This window comes from Staurois parvus, unplaced genomic scaffold, assembly GCF_062004578.1.
Source record: "Staurois parvus isolate SC_StPar_1 unplaced genomic scaffold, SC_StPar_1.0 ptg003349l, whole genome shotgun sequence".
Lineage (NCBI taxonomy): Eukaryota > Metazoa > Chordata > Amphibia > Anura > Ranidae > Staurois > Staurois parvus.
This window is the reverse complement of record NW_028321145.1, coordinates 1-18,847: the sequence shown is the minus strand read 5'-3', so window position 1 is coordinate 18,847 and position 18,847 is coordinate 1. Positions and strand designations below refer to the sequence as shown.

General features: G+C 52.6%; 1 protein-coding gene across 1 annotated transcript; it reads left to right on the top strand.

The window, feature by feature from the left end:
* The first annotated feature begins 1,649 nt into the window (after positions 1-1,649).
* On the top strand, positions 1,650-18,818 carry LOC149428294 (vitamin D3 hydroxylase-associated protein-like). The gene is made up of 6 exons (XM_089667537.1): positions 1,650-1,835; positions 4,728-4,841; positions 6,965-7,108; positions 9,067-9,200; positions 11,595-11,801; positions 18,666-18,818. The coding sequence occupies exons 1-6, from the start codon at positions 1,665-1,667 to the stop codon at positions 18,790-18,792; spliced, it is 897 nt and encodes a 298-aa protein (XP_089523663.1). The 5' UTR covers positions 1,650-1,664; the 3' UTR covers positions 18,793-18,818.
* Positions 18,819-18,847: the final 29 nt, after the last annotated feature.

Sequence of the window (18,847 nt, the reverse complement as noted above, 5' to 3'; positions counted from 1 at the left end):
AGATAGACCAGGCAGGTTCGGTGGATTGCCCGATGTGCAGCAGAGCAGGTAGGTAGCCAGGACACAGGACAGGAGCGGGGTCATAGGATAGCCGGGGTCATCAACAGTCGGGCAGCGCGGTACAGAATCAGAAGGAAAAGCCGAAGTCAGGAACCAGGAGGAGGAGAGCAATCAGAGTCGGGTCAGGAACAAGCCGGGTCAGCACCAAAGGAATCGTACGGAACAAGCAGGACACGGGGGGGGGGGGAGCTGAAGACCAGTCAGCACTGAATCTGGGCAGAGGCACTCCTTAAATAGCCCGTCTGGCAACAATCTTCGCCGTGTGCGTGATCGTGCATTCCTGCATTCCTGCGCACAACCGGCACTTCTTCCGCGGAATCTCCTTTGCACATGCCCACTCCCGATCGAGATTCTTCATGCTGGAAACCCCTCACAGGTACCCCATGTAGCCCAAAGAATCCAGGTGGGCTTGCACCACCACAGCCTGCCCCCTACAGACAAGCTGAGGAACTACCAAGTCTGATAGCCAGGAGGCTGGAAATCGATGCAATGCTGAGAACCCCTCTGAGAGATTTCTGAACTTTTCTTGTCAATAAAATTGGGCCGAAAGCCCCGGAAATGTTCTGAACTCAATGGCAAGCACTGCACTTGTCTGGGACCCCCACAATGTACCAGTCTGTATGAGTGTCTCTATGGGTGTCCATATCAGCCTCTATTAAAGTTTCTATATGTGTCTCTATGGACCCCTCTATGAGTAGCTATTAATGCCTCTCTATTGGCCCCTCCATGGCCCCCTCTACGAGTAGCTATTAAAGCCTCTCTGTGGGCCTCTCTATGAGTATCTATTAATGCCTCTCTATGGGCCCCTCCATGGGTCCCTCAATGGGCCTCTCTGTGAGTATCTATTAATGCCTCTCTATGGGCCCCTCCATGGGTCCCTCAATGGGCCTCTCTGTGAGTATCTATTAATGCCTCTGTATGGGCCCCTCCATGGGTCCGTCTATGGGCCTCTCTGTGAGTATCTATTAATGCCTCTCTATGGGCCCCTCCATGGGTCCCTCAATGGGCCTCTCTGTGAGTATCTATTAATGCCTCTCTATGGGCCCCTCCATGGGTCCGTCTATGGGCCTCTCTATGAGTATCTATTAATGCCTCTCTATGGGCCCCTCTGTGGGCCTCTCCATGGGCCCCTTTATGAGTATCTATTAATGCCTCTCTATGGGCCCCTCCATTGGCCTCTCTATGAGTATCTATTAATGCCTCTCTGTGGGCCTCTCTATGGGCCCCTCTATGAGTATCTATTAATGCCTCTCCATGGGCCCCTCTATGAGTATATATATGAGTGCCCCCATGAATAATAAAGTGACAGTCTGAGTGTCCTGCCATGCGTTCACTGATGAGGACTGAAGGGGGGTTAGTCCCGGGGTGGGGGAGGGGTGTTTCTATTTTCTGCCCCCATGGCGGGTGATATGACTCATGTGATCCGGAGATTATAGATGAATTATAATAGGTGGGGGGAGGGGAGGGAGTCATTTCGGCTATTTCTGGCCCCATTGTCTCCAGGCGGAGGGTAGTGCCCAGTCTCTCTGTGTCGGGGGACGGTGCCCAGTCTCTCTGTGTCGGGGGACGGTGCGCAGTGTTCTCTGTGGTTCCTCCGGTCCGGGATGGCGCTCACTCACCTGCTGGCGGCCGTCCTGTGCGCTGCGGTAGTCGCATTTCTCATCGTACGATGGAGGGAGCGGAGGCGGTGTGATCAGAGGATTGGGAGCGCCGCCATGGAGAGACAACGTTCCCTGCGCATCATGGAGAAGGCTGTGCTACACTATGTGGAGGAGGTGAGAGGGGTCCGGGGCCCCCACTCTGGGGCCCAGCTATCTGGTGACCCCCCAATGTCAGTGATCTCCATACAGCGCTGCAGTATATGTCAGAGCTATATACATGTATAATAGTAATAATGTGTGACTGTGGGGGAGGGGACATTAGAGTGTCAGCTCCTCTGGTACAGAGACTGATGTGACTGTGGGGGAGGGGACATTAGAGTGTAAGCTCCTCTGGTACAGAGACTGATGTGACTGGCTCAGTGATCTCTGTACAGCGCTGCGGTATATGTCAGAGATTAATAGTTATTTATGACATGAATAGAATTGAGGGTGAGTTGGGGGTGTCTGAAATAGGGGTGACCCTCACACCCTTTGTGCTATTTACGCCTGACCCCTGCACTCTGTACATTACACACCCATGACCCCTGCACATTACACACTCCTGACCCCTGTACTCTGTACATTACACACCCCTGACCCCTGTACTCTGTACATTACACACCCATGACCCCTGCACATTACACCCTCCTGACCCCTGCACTCTGTACATTACACCCTCCTGACCCCCGCACTCTGTACATTACAATCTCTCGACCCCTGTACTCTGTACATTACACACTCCTGACCCCCGCACTCTGTACATTACACACCCCTGTACTTTGTACATTACACACTCCTGACCCCTGCACTCTGTACATTACACACCCCTGACCCCTGCACATTACACACTCCTGACCCCTGTACTTTGTACATTACACCCTCCTGACCCCCGCACTCTGTACATTACACCCTCCTGACCCCTGTACTTTGTACATTACACCCTCCTGACACCTGTACTCTGTACATTACACTCCCGACACCTGCACTCTGTACATTACATACTCCTGACCCCTGCACCCTGTACATTACACTCCCGACACCTGCACTCTGTACATTACACCCTCCTGACCCCTGCACTACTTACTCCTGACCAAGAACAAGGTAGGCTCAGGTTTTATTTAGTCGTATCCCTTTAAGCCCCTCCCACTGTCAGTGCCATCTCACCACACCCACCATTCCTCTGCTCCCAGTGCCTGAAGGGCTCTCCAAGTCTTCCACAGTCCCAGTTCTGCTTCTGCCTGGAGGTCAGGAGTATTGAGAGTGTGGGGGGAAGGAGAGCACCCAGAATGTTCCCCCAGATATGCATACCCTCCCCCGCCATGGCAATAATTCTCCCACTGATAGGCCTATTGAGATCTATGAGCCTTCATGTCTCGGGTGGTTGGATCCTCTCACCCCATAGGTCCGGGGGCTTGTCTCGGGTGGTTGGACCCTCTCACCCCATAGGTCCGGGGGCATGTCTCAGGTGGTTGGATCCTCTCACCCCATAGGTCCGGGGGCTTGTCTCTGGTGGTTGGGTCCTCTCATCCCATAGGTCTGGGGGCATGTCTCGGGTGGTTTGATTCTCTCACCCCATGGGTCTGGGGGCATGCCTCGGGTGGTTGGACCCTCTCACCCCATAGGTCCGGGGGCATGTCTCAGGTGGTTGGATCCTCTCACCCCATAGGTCCGGGGGCTTGTCTCGGGTGGTTGGGTCCTCTCATCCCATAGGTCTGGGGGCATGTCTCGGGTGGTTGGATCCTCACCCCATAGGTCCGGGGGCATGGTTCGGGTGGTTGGATCCTCTCACCCCATGGGTCTGGGGGCATGTCTCGGATGGTTGGATCCTCTCACCCCATGGGTCTGGAAGCATGTCTCGGGTGGTTTGATTCTCTCACCCCATGGGTCTGGGGGCATGTCTCGGGTGGTTGAATCCTCTCACCCCATGGGTCTGGGGGCATGCCTCGGGTGGTTGGATCCTCTCACCCCATAGGTCCGGGGGCTTGTCTCGGGTGGTTGGATCCTCTCACCCCATAGGTCCGGGGGCTTGTCTCGGGTGGTTGGATCCTCTCACCCCATAGGTCCGGGGGCTTGTCTCGGGTGGTTGGGTCCTCTCATCCCATAGGTCTGGGGGCATGTCTCGGGTGGTTGGATCCTCACCCCATAGGTCCGGGGGCATGGTTCGGGTGGTTGGATCCTCTCACCCCATGGGTCTGGGGGCATGTCTCGGGTGGTTGGATCCTCACCCCATGGGTCTGGGGGCATGTCTCGGGTGGTTGAATCCTCTCACCCCATGGGTCTGGGGGCATGTCTCGGGTGGTTTGATTCTCTCACCCCATGGGTCTGGGGGCATGTCTCGGGTGGTTGGATCCTCTCACCCCATAGGTCCGGGGGCATGTCTCGGGTGGTTGGATCCTCTCACCCCATAGGTCCGGGGGCTTGTCTCGGGTGGTTGGGTCCTCTCATCCCATAGGTCTGGGGGCTTGTCTCGGGTGGTTGGATCCTCACCCCATAGGTCCGGGGGCATGTCTCGGGTGGTTGGATCCTCTCACCCCATGGGTCTGGGGGCATGTCTCGGGTGGTTGGATCCTCACCACATGGGTCTGGGGGCATGTCTCGGGTGGTTGGATCCTCTCACCCCATGGGTCTGGGGGCATGTCTCGGGTGGTTTGATTCTCTCACCCCATGGGTCCGGGGGCATGTCTCGGGTGGTTGGATGCTCTCACCCCATAGGTCCAGGGGCTTCCCAACAGAAAGCAGACTTTGAGGTCCGCGTAGGCCGGGTACACCGGGGAGGAGTGCATTTAAAGGGTCACTCCTCCTCCCTCGGCACCAATCAGGAGAGCTGTTCTCTGATTGGCCACAGCACTAGCACTCTGGAGAAACCTTGAACTAAGGTGAGTGTCTCCATATGGTTTGCTCCTCCCACTGTATATGTGAGTATATGTGATGTCACTTCCTGTACAGTGGTGACAGCTCATGCCTTGCTCTGGATATACAGTCCTTTGCTCCACCTGTGTGATGTCACTTCCTTTTGTCTACTTCCAGCATGGTGATGTGGATGCCGGTGGGATCCTCTCGCTGTCCCTGGATGAGCTGGTCAGTCAGTTGAAGAGCGGATCGCTGTCTCCGGAGGCCGTGCTGCACGTCTATATAGAGAAGGTGACAATGTTTTCAGGGTCATTTACTGCCAAAGTGATGTCATCCAGAACAGCCAATCGGGTCCTAGCATTCATTATTCATTCATTCCAGACTGCTCAATGCAGAATGCTGATTGGTCTGTCAGAGTGAAGGTAGTCCTAGCAATGAAATATTCATCGTTTGTTCTGGCGATCATCTTCATATCTGTGGGTGGCCCCAGGGTGCCTCAGGGAGAAGGTTTATAGAGAAAGTGGAGATCCGTCCTGCTGGGGATATTCCTCCTCAGCTGCTCTCCACCCCCCCCTTTCCCATACATGTAGACATTCACACTCCAGCCGACCACGTGTACCCAAAGATCCTTGGAGGTTGGCACATCCAACCATCACCCAATGTCTGGGGGACATTTCATTGGTGGTCGGCACATCCAACCATCACCCAATGTCTGGGGGACATTTCATTGGTGGTCGGCACATCCAACCATCACCCAATGTCTGGGGGACATTTCATTTGTGGTGGGCACATCCAACCATCACCCAATGTCTGGGGGACATTTCATTGGTGGTCGGCACATCCAACCATCACCCAATGTCTGCTGGACATTTCATTGGTGGTCGGCACATCCAACCATCACCCAATGTCTGGCTCCTGTTTCTCACATTGGGAGTCATCTATGGACTGGGCTCATGTAGTCTTCAGGTGAACATTTCACTGGTGGTCAGCACTTCCAACCATCCCCCAATATTAAAAGTGAAAGGCCACACCATTATTAAGACGTCCAGATACAACTTTATTCTGGAAATAGGGGGACAATCCAAAAAGTAGCCAACATGTTTTAGGAGTCCAAGAGAGCCCACCTCATCAGGGCTAGAAAGAACATAAGAACATCTCCATATCATCCAGTCATATATTGGTATCGGATGTATATGGAGATGTTCTTATGTTCTTTCTGGCCCTGACTAAGGGGGGCGCTCTCACAAAATACATTGGATACTCTTTTGGATTGTCCTAGTTTTCAGGTGAACATTTCTCTTTATTGGTGGTTAGCACATCCAACCATCACCCAATGTCTGGCTCCTGCTGTTCACATTAGGGGTCATCCATGGCCTGGGCTCATGTAGTGTTCAAGTGGACATTTCTCTTTATTGGTGGTCGGCACATCCAACCATCACCCAATGTCTGGCTCCTGCTGTTCACATTAGGGGTCATCTATGGACTGGGCTCATGTAGTGTTCAAGTGGACATTTCTCTTTATTGGTGGTCGGCACATCCAACCATCACCCAATGTCTGGCTCCTGCTGTTCACATGGGGGGGGGGTGTCATCTATGGACTGGGCTCATATAGTGTTCAGGTGGACATTTCTCTTCATTAGTGGCCGGCACATCCAACCATCGCCCAATATTTAAAATGGAGGGCCACACCATTACTAAGAGGTCCAGGTACGACTTTATTCTGGAAATGGTCTGGGGGACAATCCAAAAAGTAGCCAACATGTTTTTGGAGTCCAAGAGCGCCCGCCTCATCAGGGCTAGAAAGAACATAAGAACATCTCCATATCATCCAGTCATATATTGGTATCAGATTTATATGGAGATGTTCTTATGTTCTTTCTGGCCCTGACGAAGGGGGGCGCTCTCACAAAATACATTGGATATTTTTTGGACTGTCCCCCTGACCTTTATCAGAATAAAGTTGTACCTGGACCTCTTAGCAGTGGTGTGGCACTTCATCTTCAATTTTGGTGCATTTCACTTCAAGCCCAGGAGACAGTGGAGCTCCTCTGGGGTGTAGAAGTCGCCTGCCCGGGGTGAGGCCAGATCAATACATTAGGATAGCAATACTGGTGAGATCATCCTACGAGTCCGGCACAATGTTTTCACTTCAACCATCACCAAATGTCGTCTGGTTCCCACAGCTCTCGTTGGGGGTCGTCTATGGACTGGGCTCACGTAGCGTGCAGGTCCACGTTCCTCTTCATTGGTATCATATTCTACAACATGGATGGTCGCCCCATCCACAGAGATTGGAGAACTGCCATTCATGTAACTCTGAGATGTCTAGGATCATGTGATAACAATGAAAGGAAAGACAACCGTGACATGTCCTCCCTATTAGTAAATCTTGTGGTCTCTTATTTATGGTTCAGGCTTTGGAAGTGACACGAGAAGTGAACTGTGTGACCGATTTCCTGGCAGAGTGTGAGACGCAGTTGCAGGATCTAAAGAAGCAGCCAGAGAAAGGCCTTCTCTATGGAGTTCCAATCTCCCTTAAAGACAACATCGGATACAAGGTGACGTGTTCCTGGGTGGCTCCACATATAAATCACTTTACTCACCTGTGCCTCCATCCCCTTCCAAACCACCATATTGTATGTTCCTCTCCAGTGTCTCCATCCAATCCCCATATATGTATGCCCCTCTCCTGTACCTCCATCCAATGACCATACCGCCAACAGATTCTATGTTCCTCCCCTGTACCTCCATCCAGTGATCATACCACCGACAGATTGTATGTTCCTCTCCTGTACCTCCATCCAATCCCCATATATGTATGCCCCTCTCCTGTACCTCCATCCAATGACCATACCGCTAACAGATTGTATGTTCCTCCCCTGTACCTCCATCCAGTGATAATACCACCGACAGATTGTATGTTCCTCTCCTGTACCTCCATCCAATGACCATACCGCCAACAGATTGTTTGTTCCTCTCCTGTACCTACATCCAATCCACATATATGTAAGTTCCTTCCCTGTACCTCCACCCAATCCCCATACCACCAACAGATTGTATGTTCCTCTCCTGTACCTCCATCCAATCCCCATACCACCAGTAGATTGTATGTTCTTCCTTTGTATCTCCATCCAATCCCCATACCACCACCATATTGTATGTTCCTCTCCCGTACCTCCATCCAATCCCCATACCACCAGCATATTGTATGTTCCTCTCCTGTACCCCCATCCAGTTACCATACCGCCAACAGATTGTATGTTCCTCTTCTGTACCCCCATCCAACAACCATACCGCCAGCAGATTGTATGTTCCTGTTGTATGTTATCTGCCATTGCTGCTTGGACACAGTCATGTTGCTGCGAGTTTGGAGTGATGGGATTTGTGGAGGAATGATGGTATTTGTGGAGGAGGGATGGGATTTGCGGAGGAGGGATGGGATTTGCGGAGGAGGGATGGGATTTGCGGAGGAGGGATGGGAATTGCGGAGAAGGGATGGGATTTGCGGAGGAGGGATGGGATTTGCAGAGGAGGGATGGGATTTGCGGAGGAGGGATGGTATTTGCGGAGGAGAGATGGGATTTGCGGAGGAGGGATGGTATTTGCGGAGGAGGGATGGTATTTGCGGAGGAGGGATGGGAATTGCGGAGGAGGGATGGGATTTGCGGAGGAATGATGGGATTTGCGGAGGAATGATGGGATTTGCGGAGGAGGGATGGGATTTGCGGAGGAGGGATGGGATTTGCGGAGGAATGATGGGATTTGCGGAGGAGGGATGGGATTTGCGGAGGAGGGTTGGGATTTGCGGAGGAATGATGGGATTTGCGGAGGAATGATGGGATTTGCGGAGGAATGATGGGATTTGCGGAGGAATGATGGGATTTGCGGAGGAGGGATGGGATTTGCGGAGGAATGATGGGATTTGCGGAGAAGGGATGGGATTTGCGGAGGAATGATGGGATTTGCGGAGGAGGGATGGGACTTGCGGAGGAGGGTTGGGATTTGCGGAGGAGGGTTGGGATTGGCGGAGGAATGATGGGATTTGCGGAGGAATGATGGGATTTGCGGAGGAGGGATGGGATTTGCGGAGGAGGGATGGGATTTGCGGAGGAGGGATGGGAATTGCGGAGGAGGGATGGGATTTGCGGAGGAATGATGGGATTTGCGGAGGAGGGATGGGATTTGCGGAGGAGGGTTGGGATTTGCGGAGGAGGGATGGGATTTGCGGAGGAGGGATGGGATTTGCGGAGGAATGATGGGATTTGCGGAGAAGGGATGGGATTTGCGGAGGAATGATGGGATTTGCGGAGGAGGGATGGGATTTGCGGAGGAGGGTTGGGATTTGCGGAGGAGGGTTGGGATTTGCGGAGGAGGGTTGGGATTTGCGGAGGAGGGATGGGATTTGCGGAGGAATGATGGGATTTGCGGAGGAGGGATGGGATTTGCGGAGGAATGATGGGATTTGCGGAGGAGGGATGGGATTTGCGGAGGAATGATGGGATTTGTCTTTCTGCAGGGACATAACATGCACTGCGGTCTGGTCCATTTCCTGGGAACGCTGGACGCTGAGGACAGTGTGGTGGTCCATGTGCTGAAGAAGCAGGGAGCCATTCCATTCGTGAAAACCAACGTTCCCCAATCCCTGATCAAGTAATCATCACACCATGATGAGAATTATACAGATGATGGTGCTTGTGACTTCCGTGATGAGGAGTAAATGTGCTGCACTCACCAGAAGCGCAGATTTAATGCTCATGTATGTTAATTATCCAGACTGGTAGTCATCAGGGCCCTGGCAGGGGAAGGGGCCCCACTGGATCACTCGGCATACAAGGAAGATACTCCAAACCTCCCAGCCTGGACTCACAGCTCCTCCTACGTGCTCTCGCCCCGATCCATCAAAAGTGACCAAACATCCACCTTAGATGGCTCCGAATACAAAGGGCCACCAGACAGAAACGTTCAGTACAAAAGGCTCAGATATCAAAGTGATACAAAGGATGTACTGCAGTCTAGATTGTCAGCTTAGTGACCAAAATAGACGAAACACTCCACTGAGCATGCAAGTTATAACATAGCATGAGTGGCAGCCAATAGGATGAGTGACAGCCAATAGGATGAGTGGCAGCCAGTAGGATGAGTGACAGCCAGTAGGATGAGTGGCAGCCAGTAGGATGAGTGGCAGCCAGTAGGATGAGTGACAGCCAGTAGGATGAGTGGCAGCCAGTAGGATGAGTGGCAGCCAATAGGATGAGTGGCAGCCAGTAGGATGAGTGACAGCCAGTAGCATGAGTGGCAGCCAATCGGATGAGTGGCAGCCAATCGGATGAGTGACAGCCAGTAGGATGAGTGGCAGCTAATAGGATGAGTGGCAGCCAATAGGATGAGTTGCAGCCAGTAGGATGAGTGACAGCCAGTAGCATGAGTGGCAGCCAATTGGATGAGTGACAGCCAGTAGGATGAGTGGCAGCCAGTAGGATGAGTGGCAGCCAATAGGATGAGTGGCAGCCAGTAGGATGAGTGGCAGCCAATAGGATGAGTGGCAGCCAGTAGGATGAGTGGCAGCCAGTAGGATGAGTGACAGCCAGTAGGATGAGTGGCAGCCAGTAGGATGAGTGGCAGCCAGTAGGATGAGTGACAGCCAGTAGGATGAGTGGCAGCCAGTAGGATGAGTGGCAGCCAATAGGATGAGTGGCAGCCAGTAGGATGAGTGACAGCCAGTAGCATGAGTGGCAGCCAATCGGATGAGTGGCAGCCAATCGGATGAGTGACAGCCAGTAGGATGAGTGGCAGCTAATAGGATGAGTGGCAGCCAATAGGATGAGTTGCAGCCAGTAGGATGAGTGACAGCCAGTAGCATGAGTGGCAGCCAATTGGATGAGTGACAGCCAGTAGGATGAGTGGCAGCCAGTAGGATGAGTGGCAGCCAATAGGATGAGTGGCAGCCAGTAGGATGAGTGGCAGCCAATAGGATGAGTGGCAGCCAATAGGATGAGTGGCAGCCAGTAGGATGAGTGGCAGCCAATTGGATGAGTGGCAGCCAGTAGGATGAGTGACAGCCAGTAGGATGAGTGGCAGCCAATAGGATGAGTGGCAGCCAATAGGATGAGTGGCAGCCAATAGGATGAGTGGCAGCCAATAGGATAGTGTCAGCCAATAGCCTAGAACAACACCAGCGCTGATTCCAGGTCGTTGTGACGGCAAGTCTAGGTAACTATTAATAATGCAGCCAAGTGATAGAAGCAGAGTGCTGGGAATGACCAAAAAATCAGCCCACAGAGGTAGTGTAGTGCTGGTAAAAACAGCATGTAATGGGAGATTCCAAAATGGCCACCAGCCTGAACCACGTGGCTGCGGCAGAATGACGTCAGTGTGGGAGGCTCCTCTCTAACGCGTTTCGTGCTATGGCAGGAGCCTGCCACGCTGACGTCATTCCAGTGACTGGTGTCCATGAACAAAGCGATATTGTGAATTCTGTGTGTCAGTCCTGACTGTGTGCTGAATTCTGTGTGTCAGTCCTGACTGTGTGCTGATTTCTGTGTGTCAGTCCTGACTGTGTGCTGAATGCTGGTTTTGAGGATTGGGAATTCTCGGTAGTGAATCCATTCTAGTTCATGTTGAGCACAGCACAGGGGCTGAATGGTTAGCACTTCCGCCTGGCAGTACTCGAGTTGTTGGTTTGAATCCCAACCATGGCACCATCTGCCTGGAGTTTGCATGTTCTCCCTGTGCCTGCGTGGATTTCCTCCAGGCACTCCGGTTTCCTCCCACATCCAAAGACATGCTGAGAGGATAATTGGCTCCTGTCTAAATTGGCCCTAGTATGTATAAATGTGAGTTAGGGACCTTAGATTGTATGCTCCTCGGGGGCGGGGACTGATGTGCATGCTCCTCCGAGGTGGGGACTGATGTGTATGCTCCTCGGGGGCGGGGACTGATGTGTATGCTCCTTGGGGGCGGGGACTGATGGGAATGTACAATATAAATGTAAAATGACGGAACTATATAAGTACCGGAAATAATAAATCTTTTTGGTTCTTTCAGCTTTGATTGCAGTAACTCCATTTACGGACAGACTCTGAATCCACACAATCACAGGAAGACATGTGGGGGCTCCAGCGGGGGTGAAGGTGCTCTGGTCGCAGGGGGCGGAGCCATCCTCGGAGTGGGCACAGACGTTTTGGGAAGTATCAGAATGCCGTGTAGTTTCTGTGGAATCTGTGGCCTCAAACCCTCCGGAGACCGGCTGAGGTCAGTGCTGAATATGGGGAATTATTTACAGAGCTCAGCCAATCAGACTTCTCAGATGTCCACGATGACGTGTTACCTCAGGGGTTCCATGCCACCTTTTATGTCCTGGATTTACCATGGTGACCTGGAGACCTGCACTGCAATGACTGGTCATGTGACATCAGAGGGGACATGTAAGGCGTAGCGCCTACCCTGGGATGACTGGTCATGTGACATCAGAGGGGACATGTAAGGCGTAGCGCCTACCCTGGGATGACTGGTCATGTGACATCAGAGGGGACATGTAAGGCGTAGTGCCTACCCTGGGATGACTGGTCATGTGACATCAGAGGGGACATGTAAGGCGTAGTGCCTACCCTGGGATGACTGGTCATGTGACATCAGAGGGGACATGTAAGGCGTAGCGCCTACCCTGGGATGATTGGTCATGTGACATCAGAGGGGACATGTAAGGCGTAGCGCCTACCCTGGGATGACTGGTCATGTGACATCAGAGGGGACATGTAAGGCGTAGCGCCTACCCTGGGATGACTGGTCATGTGACATCAGAGAGGACATGTAAGGCGTAGCGCCTACCCTGGGATGACTGGTCATGTGACATCAGAGGGGACATGTAAGGCGTAGCGCCTACCCTGGGATGACTGGTCATGTGACATCAGAGGGGACATGTAAGGCGTAGCGCCTACCCTGGGATGACTGGTCATGTGACATCAGAGGGGACATGTAAGGCGTAGCGCCTACCCTGGGATGATTGGTCATGTGACATCAGAGGGGACATGTAAGGCGTAGCGCCTACCCTGGGATGACTGGTCATGTGACATCAGAGGAGACATGTAAGGCGTAGCGCCTACTCTGGGATGACTGGTCATGTGACATCAGAGAGGACATGTAAGGCGTAGCGCCTACCCTGGGATGACTGGTCATGTGACATCAGAGGGGACATGTAAGGCGTAGCGCCTACCCTGGGATGACTGGTCATGTGACATCAGAGGGGACATGTAAGGCGTAGCGCCTACCCTGGGATGACTGGTCATGTGACATCAGAGAGGACATGTAAGGCGTAGCGCCTACCCTGGGATGACTGGTCATGTGACATCAGAGGGGACATGTAAGGCGTAGCGCCTACCCTGGGATGACTGGTCATGTGACATCAGAGGGGACATGTAAGGCGTAGCGCCTACCCTGGGATGACTGGTCATGTGACATCAGAGGGGACATGTAAGGCGTAGCGCCTACCCTGGGATGACTGGTCATGTGACATCAGAGGGGACATGTAAGGCGTAGCGCCTACCCTGGGATGACTGGTCATGTGACATCAGAGGGGACATGTAAGGCGTAGCGCCTACCCTGGGATGACTGGTCATGTGACATCAGAGGGGACATGTAAGGCGTAGCGCCTACCCTGGGATGACTGGTCATGTGACATCAGAGGGGACATGTAAGGCGTAGTGCCTACCCTGGGATGACTGGTCATGTGACATCAGAAGGGACATGTAAGGCGTAGCGCCTACCCTGGGATGACTGGTCATGTGACATCAGAGGGGACATGTAAGGCGTAGCGCCTACCCTGGGATGACTGGTCATGTGACATCAGAGGGGACATGTAAGGCGTAGCGCCTACCCAGGGATGACTGGTCATGTGACATCAGAGGGGACATGTAAGGCGTAGCGCCTACCCTGGGATGACTGGTCATGTGACATCAGAGAGGACATGTAAGGCGTAGCGCCTACCCTGGGATGACTGGTCATGTGACATCAGAGGGGACATGTAAGGCGTAGCGCCTACCCTGGGATGACTGGTCATGTGACATCAGAGGGGACATGTAAGGCGTAGCGCCTACCCTGGGATGACTGGTCATGTGACATCAGAGGGGACATGTAAGGCGTAGCGCCTACCCTGGGATGACTGGTCATGTGACATCAGAGGGGACATGTAAGGCGTAGCGCCTACCCTGGGATGACTGGTCATGTGACATCAGAGGGGACATGTAAGGCGTAGTGCCTACCCTGGGATGACTGGTCATGTGACATCAGAGGGGACATGTAAGGCGTAGTGCCTACCCTGGGATGACTGGTCATTATTATTATTATTATTACATGGAGTTTATATAGCAGCAAAGGGTTTGCTCAGCGCTGTACAATAGAGGGGGGACAATACATGAAACAGTACAGCAACTACGAACAGCACACGAGGGGTTAGAGGGCCCTGATCCTGGGAGCTTACAATCTAGGAGGGAGGGGGTAGTGGTACAGGAGGAAGTGGCTGTGGGGGATGGAGTGGTGGGAGGAGTGGAGGAGAACGGCTGTTAGGTGAGGGTGGGGTAGGCTTCCCTGAAGAGATGGGTTTTCAGGGTGCGCCTGAAGGTGAGGAGGGAAGGTGACAGTCTGATGGATTGGGGTAGTGAGTTCCAGAGGATGGGGGAGGACCTGGAGAAGTCATGCAGTCGTGCGTGGGAGGAGGAGACCAGGGAGCAAGATAGAAGGAGGTCCTGTGAAGAGTGAAGGGTACGGGTAGGGTGGTACCTGGGAATTAGGTCGGTGAGGTAGTCAGGGGCAGTGTTGTGAATGGCTTTGTAGGTCAGAGTGAGTAGTTTGAATTTGATGCGTTGGGTAATCGGGAGCCAGTGGAGGGAGAGGCAGAGGGGGGTGGAGCCAGTGGAGGGATAGGCAGAGGGGGGTGGAGCCAGTGGAGGGATAGGCAGAGGGGGGTGGAGCCAGTGGAGGGAGAGGCAGAGGGGGGTGGAGCCAGTGGAGGGATAGGCAGAGGGGGGTGAAGCCAGTGGAGGGATAGGCGGAGGGGGGTGGAGCCAGTGGAGGGATAGGAGGAGGGGGGTGGAGCCAGTGGAGGGATAGGCAGAGGGGAGTGGAGCCAGTGGAGGGATAGGCAGAGGGGAGTGGAGCCAGTGGAGGGATAGGCAGAGGGGGGTGGAGCCAGTGGAGAGATAGGCGGAGGGGGGTGGAGCCAGTGGAGGGATAGGAGGAGGGGGTGGAGCCAGTGGAGGGATAGGCAGAGGGGAGTGGAGCCAGTGGAGGGATAGGCAGAGGGGGCAGAGTGTACGAGTAGTTTAGTGGTGTCTGGGGTAAGGAACGTACGTATCTTGGCGATGTTGCGGAGGTAGAGCCTCCATGTGATGTGAGTGATTTGACATGAGGGAGGAAGGAAAGGTTTGAGTCCAGAATGACGCCAAGGACTTTGGCTTGCGGGGCGGGATTGATGGTGGTGTTGTTGGTAGTGATGGAAAGGATGGGGGGGGGGGCACTGGGTGGGGGGAAGACCAGAAGCTCGGTTTTGGAGAGGTTAAGCTTGAGGAAATGGAGCGACATCCAGTCACAGATGTCGTTTAGGAGGTGAGTGATGCGGGCGGAGATAGTGGGGGTGAGGTGGGGGGTGGAGAGGTAAATTTGAGTGTCATCAGCGTAGAGGTGGTAGTTGAAGCCGTGGGAGTGTATGAGTTTGCCAAGGGAGGAGGTGTAGATGGAGAAGAGAAGGGGTCCAAGGACAGAGCCTTGGGGGACCCCAACAGAGAGGGGGAGGGAGGGGGAGGTGGCAGTGTTGTAGGAAATGCTGAAGGAGCGTCGGGATAGGTAAGAGGAGAACCAGGAGAGAGCGGTGTCTCTGATGCCAAGGGAGAGTAGTTTATTAAGGAGGAGGGGGTGGTCAACTGTGTCGAAGGCCGCGGAGAGGTCCAGGAGAAGGAGGACAGAGTAATCGCCTTTGGCTTTGGCGGTTAGTAGGTCGTTGGTGATTTTGAGGAGAGCGGTTTCGGTGGAGTGTAGGGCGGTTTCGGTGGAGTGTAGGGCGGTTTCGGTGGAGTGTAGGGGACGGAAGCCGGCCTGTAGTGGATCAAGGAGATTGTTGTCAGTTAGGTGGGCGCTTAGGCGGTTGTAGACTAAGCGCTCAAGGAGCTTGGAGGTGAGTGGCAGCAGGGAGATGGGTCTGAGGTTGTTTGGGTCAGTGGGGTCCAGGGAGGGCTTTTTGAGTATGGGGGTGATGTGCGCATGCTTTAGGGGGGAGGGGAATACGCCGGTAGAGAGGGAGAGATTGAAGATGTGGGTGAGGGAGCGGATGAGGGAAGAGGGGGGTGACCGGAGGAGTTGAGAGGGGATAGGGTCCAGGGGGCAGGTAGTGAGGTGGGCTTCTGAGAATACCCTGGTGACTTCCTCAGTGGTAGCAGGGCTGAAGGAGTGCAGTGCTGGGGGGGTTACGGTAAGCGGGGCCTTGGGTGTGGTGGGGGGCAGTGCGGTTGGGAGGTCAGAGGAGGGAAGAGATGAGGGGGAGATGGGAGGCTAGGTGGGGAGGTAGATTGCGAGTTGACTATGTCCTTACGGATTGCATCAATCTTGTTGTGGAGATGAGTGGCAATCTCGTGGGCGGTAAGCGAGGTACTGAGTGGAGGAGGGGGGGGGGGGGAGCAGGGAGTTGAAGGTGGAGAAGAGTCGGCGAGGGCAGGTGGAGAGGGTGTTGATCAGGTTTACGAAGAAGGCCTGCTTGGCGGCGTGGAGGGAGGAGGTGTAGGTGAGGAAGGCAGATTTGTAGAGGTCATGTGATATCAGAGAGGACATGTAAGGCGTAATGCCTACTCTGGGATGACTGGTGATGTGACATCAGAGGGGACATGTATGGTGTTGTCTTTGCCCAGCAAACAGGGGCCCTGGACCAGACTGAGCACCGGGGCCCTTTCATAGTAGCTCTACCACAGCCAGGAGATGTGAATATCAGAAAAATGGAGCTAGTAATAGTCAGGTGTCTTCTGCTGGACGTGTTCTGTAATGTTCTGTGATATCTTCTCCAAATCAGTTCTATGAGTTTCAAAGCTGCCCCAACATTTACTGTATATCCACACAAGTAGCACCAACACCTTCATCCAACCACCATGGAATTGTAGATGTTGATTGTCCAAGAACCAGATGGGATAATAGAACAGGTTTCCTATCTGTCACACCTTCTATCCAGTTCTTGGGCAATCAACATCCACACATTCCCTGGAGAGTGGATGAAGGTGTTAGCTGTGTAGATATAAATGTTGGGTATTATCCGGATACTCATTTTAGACCTAAAGAATGGGGTACAGAGAAGCTATAACACGTCTTTAACATTATAGAACCACAGAAGTCCAGCCGAATGTGACCAACTACTCCAAGGGACACCATGACCTGGATCCATGAAACTAACTACTACTAGATATACCATGCTAGATACACCATGACCTGGATCCATGAGACCAGCTACTGCTAGATACACCATGACCTGGATCCATGAGACCAGCTACTGCTAGATACACCATGACCTGGATCCATGAGACCAGCTACTGCTAGATGTACCATGACTGGGATCCATGAGACCAACTACTACTAGATATACCATGACCGGGATCCATGAGACCAACTACTACTAGATACACCATGACCTGGATCCATGAGACCAGCTACTGCTAGATACACCATGACCTGGATCCATGAGACCAGCTACTGCTAGATACACCATGACTGGGATCCATGAGACCAACTACTACTAGATATACCATGACCGGGATCCATGAGACCAACTACTACTAGATACACCATGACCTGGATCCATGAGACCAGCTACTGCTAGATGTAACATGACCTGGATCCATGAGACCAGCTACTGCTAGATACACCATGACCTGGATCCATGAAAGTAACTACTACTAGATACACCATGACCTGGATTCTTGAGACCAACTACTACTAGATACACCATGACCGGGATCCATGAGACCAACTACTACTAGATACACCATGACCTGGATCCATGAGACCAGCTACTGCTAGATACACCATGACCTGGATCCATGAAAGTAACTACTACTAGATACACCATGACCTGGATTCTTGAGACCAACTACTACTAGATACACCATGACCTGGATCCATGAGACCAACTACTACTAGATACACCATGACCTGGATTCTTGAGACCAACTACTGCTAGATACACCATGACCTGGATCCATGAGACCAACTACTACTAGATACACCATGACCTGGATTCTTGAGACCAACTACTGCTAGATACACCATGACCTGGATCCATGAGACCAACTACTACTAGATACACCATGACCTGGATCCATGAGACCAACTACTACTAGATACACCATGACCTGGATTCTTGAGACCAACTACTACTAGATACACCATGACCTGGATTCTTGAGACCAACTACTGCTAGATACACCATGACCTGGATTCTTGAGACCAGCTACTGCTAGATACACCATGACCTGGATCCATGAGACCAACTACTACTAGATACACCATGACCTGGATCCATGAGACCAACTACTACTAGATACACCATGACCTGGATTCTTGAGACCAACTACTACTAGATACACCATGACCTGGATTCTTGAGACCAACTACTGCTAGATACACCATGACCTGGATTCTTGAGACCAGCTACTGCTAGATACACCATGACCTGGATCCATGAGACCAACTACTACTAGATACACCATGACCTGGATCCATGAGACCAACTACTACTAGATACACCATGACCTGGATCCATGAGACCAACTACTACTAGATACACCATGACCTGGATCCATGAGACCAACTACTACTAGATATCCCATGACCTGGACCCATGAGGCCAACTACTACTAGATATCCCATGACCTGGACCCATGAGGCCAACTACTGCTAGATACACCATGACCTGGATGCATGAAAACCATCACAGACATCAGAGAACTGTGGTATATTACTAAGAAGGTGTAGAGAGGTCCTCACAATGCTCGGCGCCCCCATTAATAGTATATATGCTGCGCTTTCCATTGTAGGACGCTTTGTGTCTCTAGGTTTGTCCTCTTATGTCATTTCTGTATTTTCTAGTGAGAAAGGATTGCTGTCTCCAGTAAGCGGGATGAAATCAGGTCAGTCATTTGTATCATTCCATAGAGAACAGTCAGACGCAACTGCTGAACCGATATTCGTGCATCTGACATTGTACTATGGATGACATCTGCTGTGTGTGCCCTTCTCTGTCCTCCATCACCATGTAGATCAGACATGAC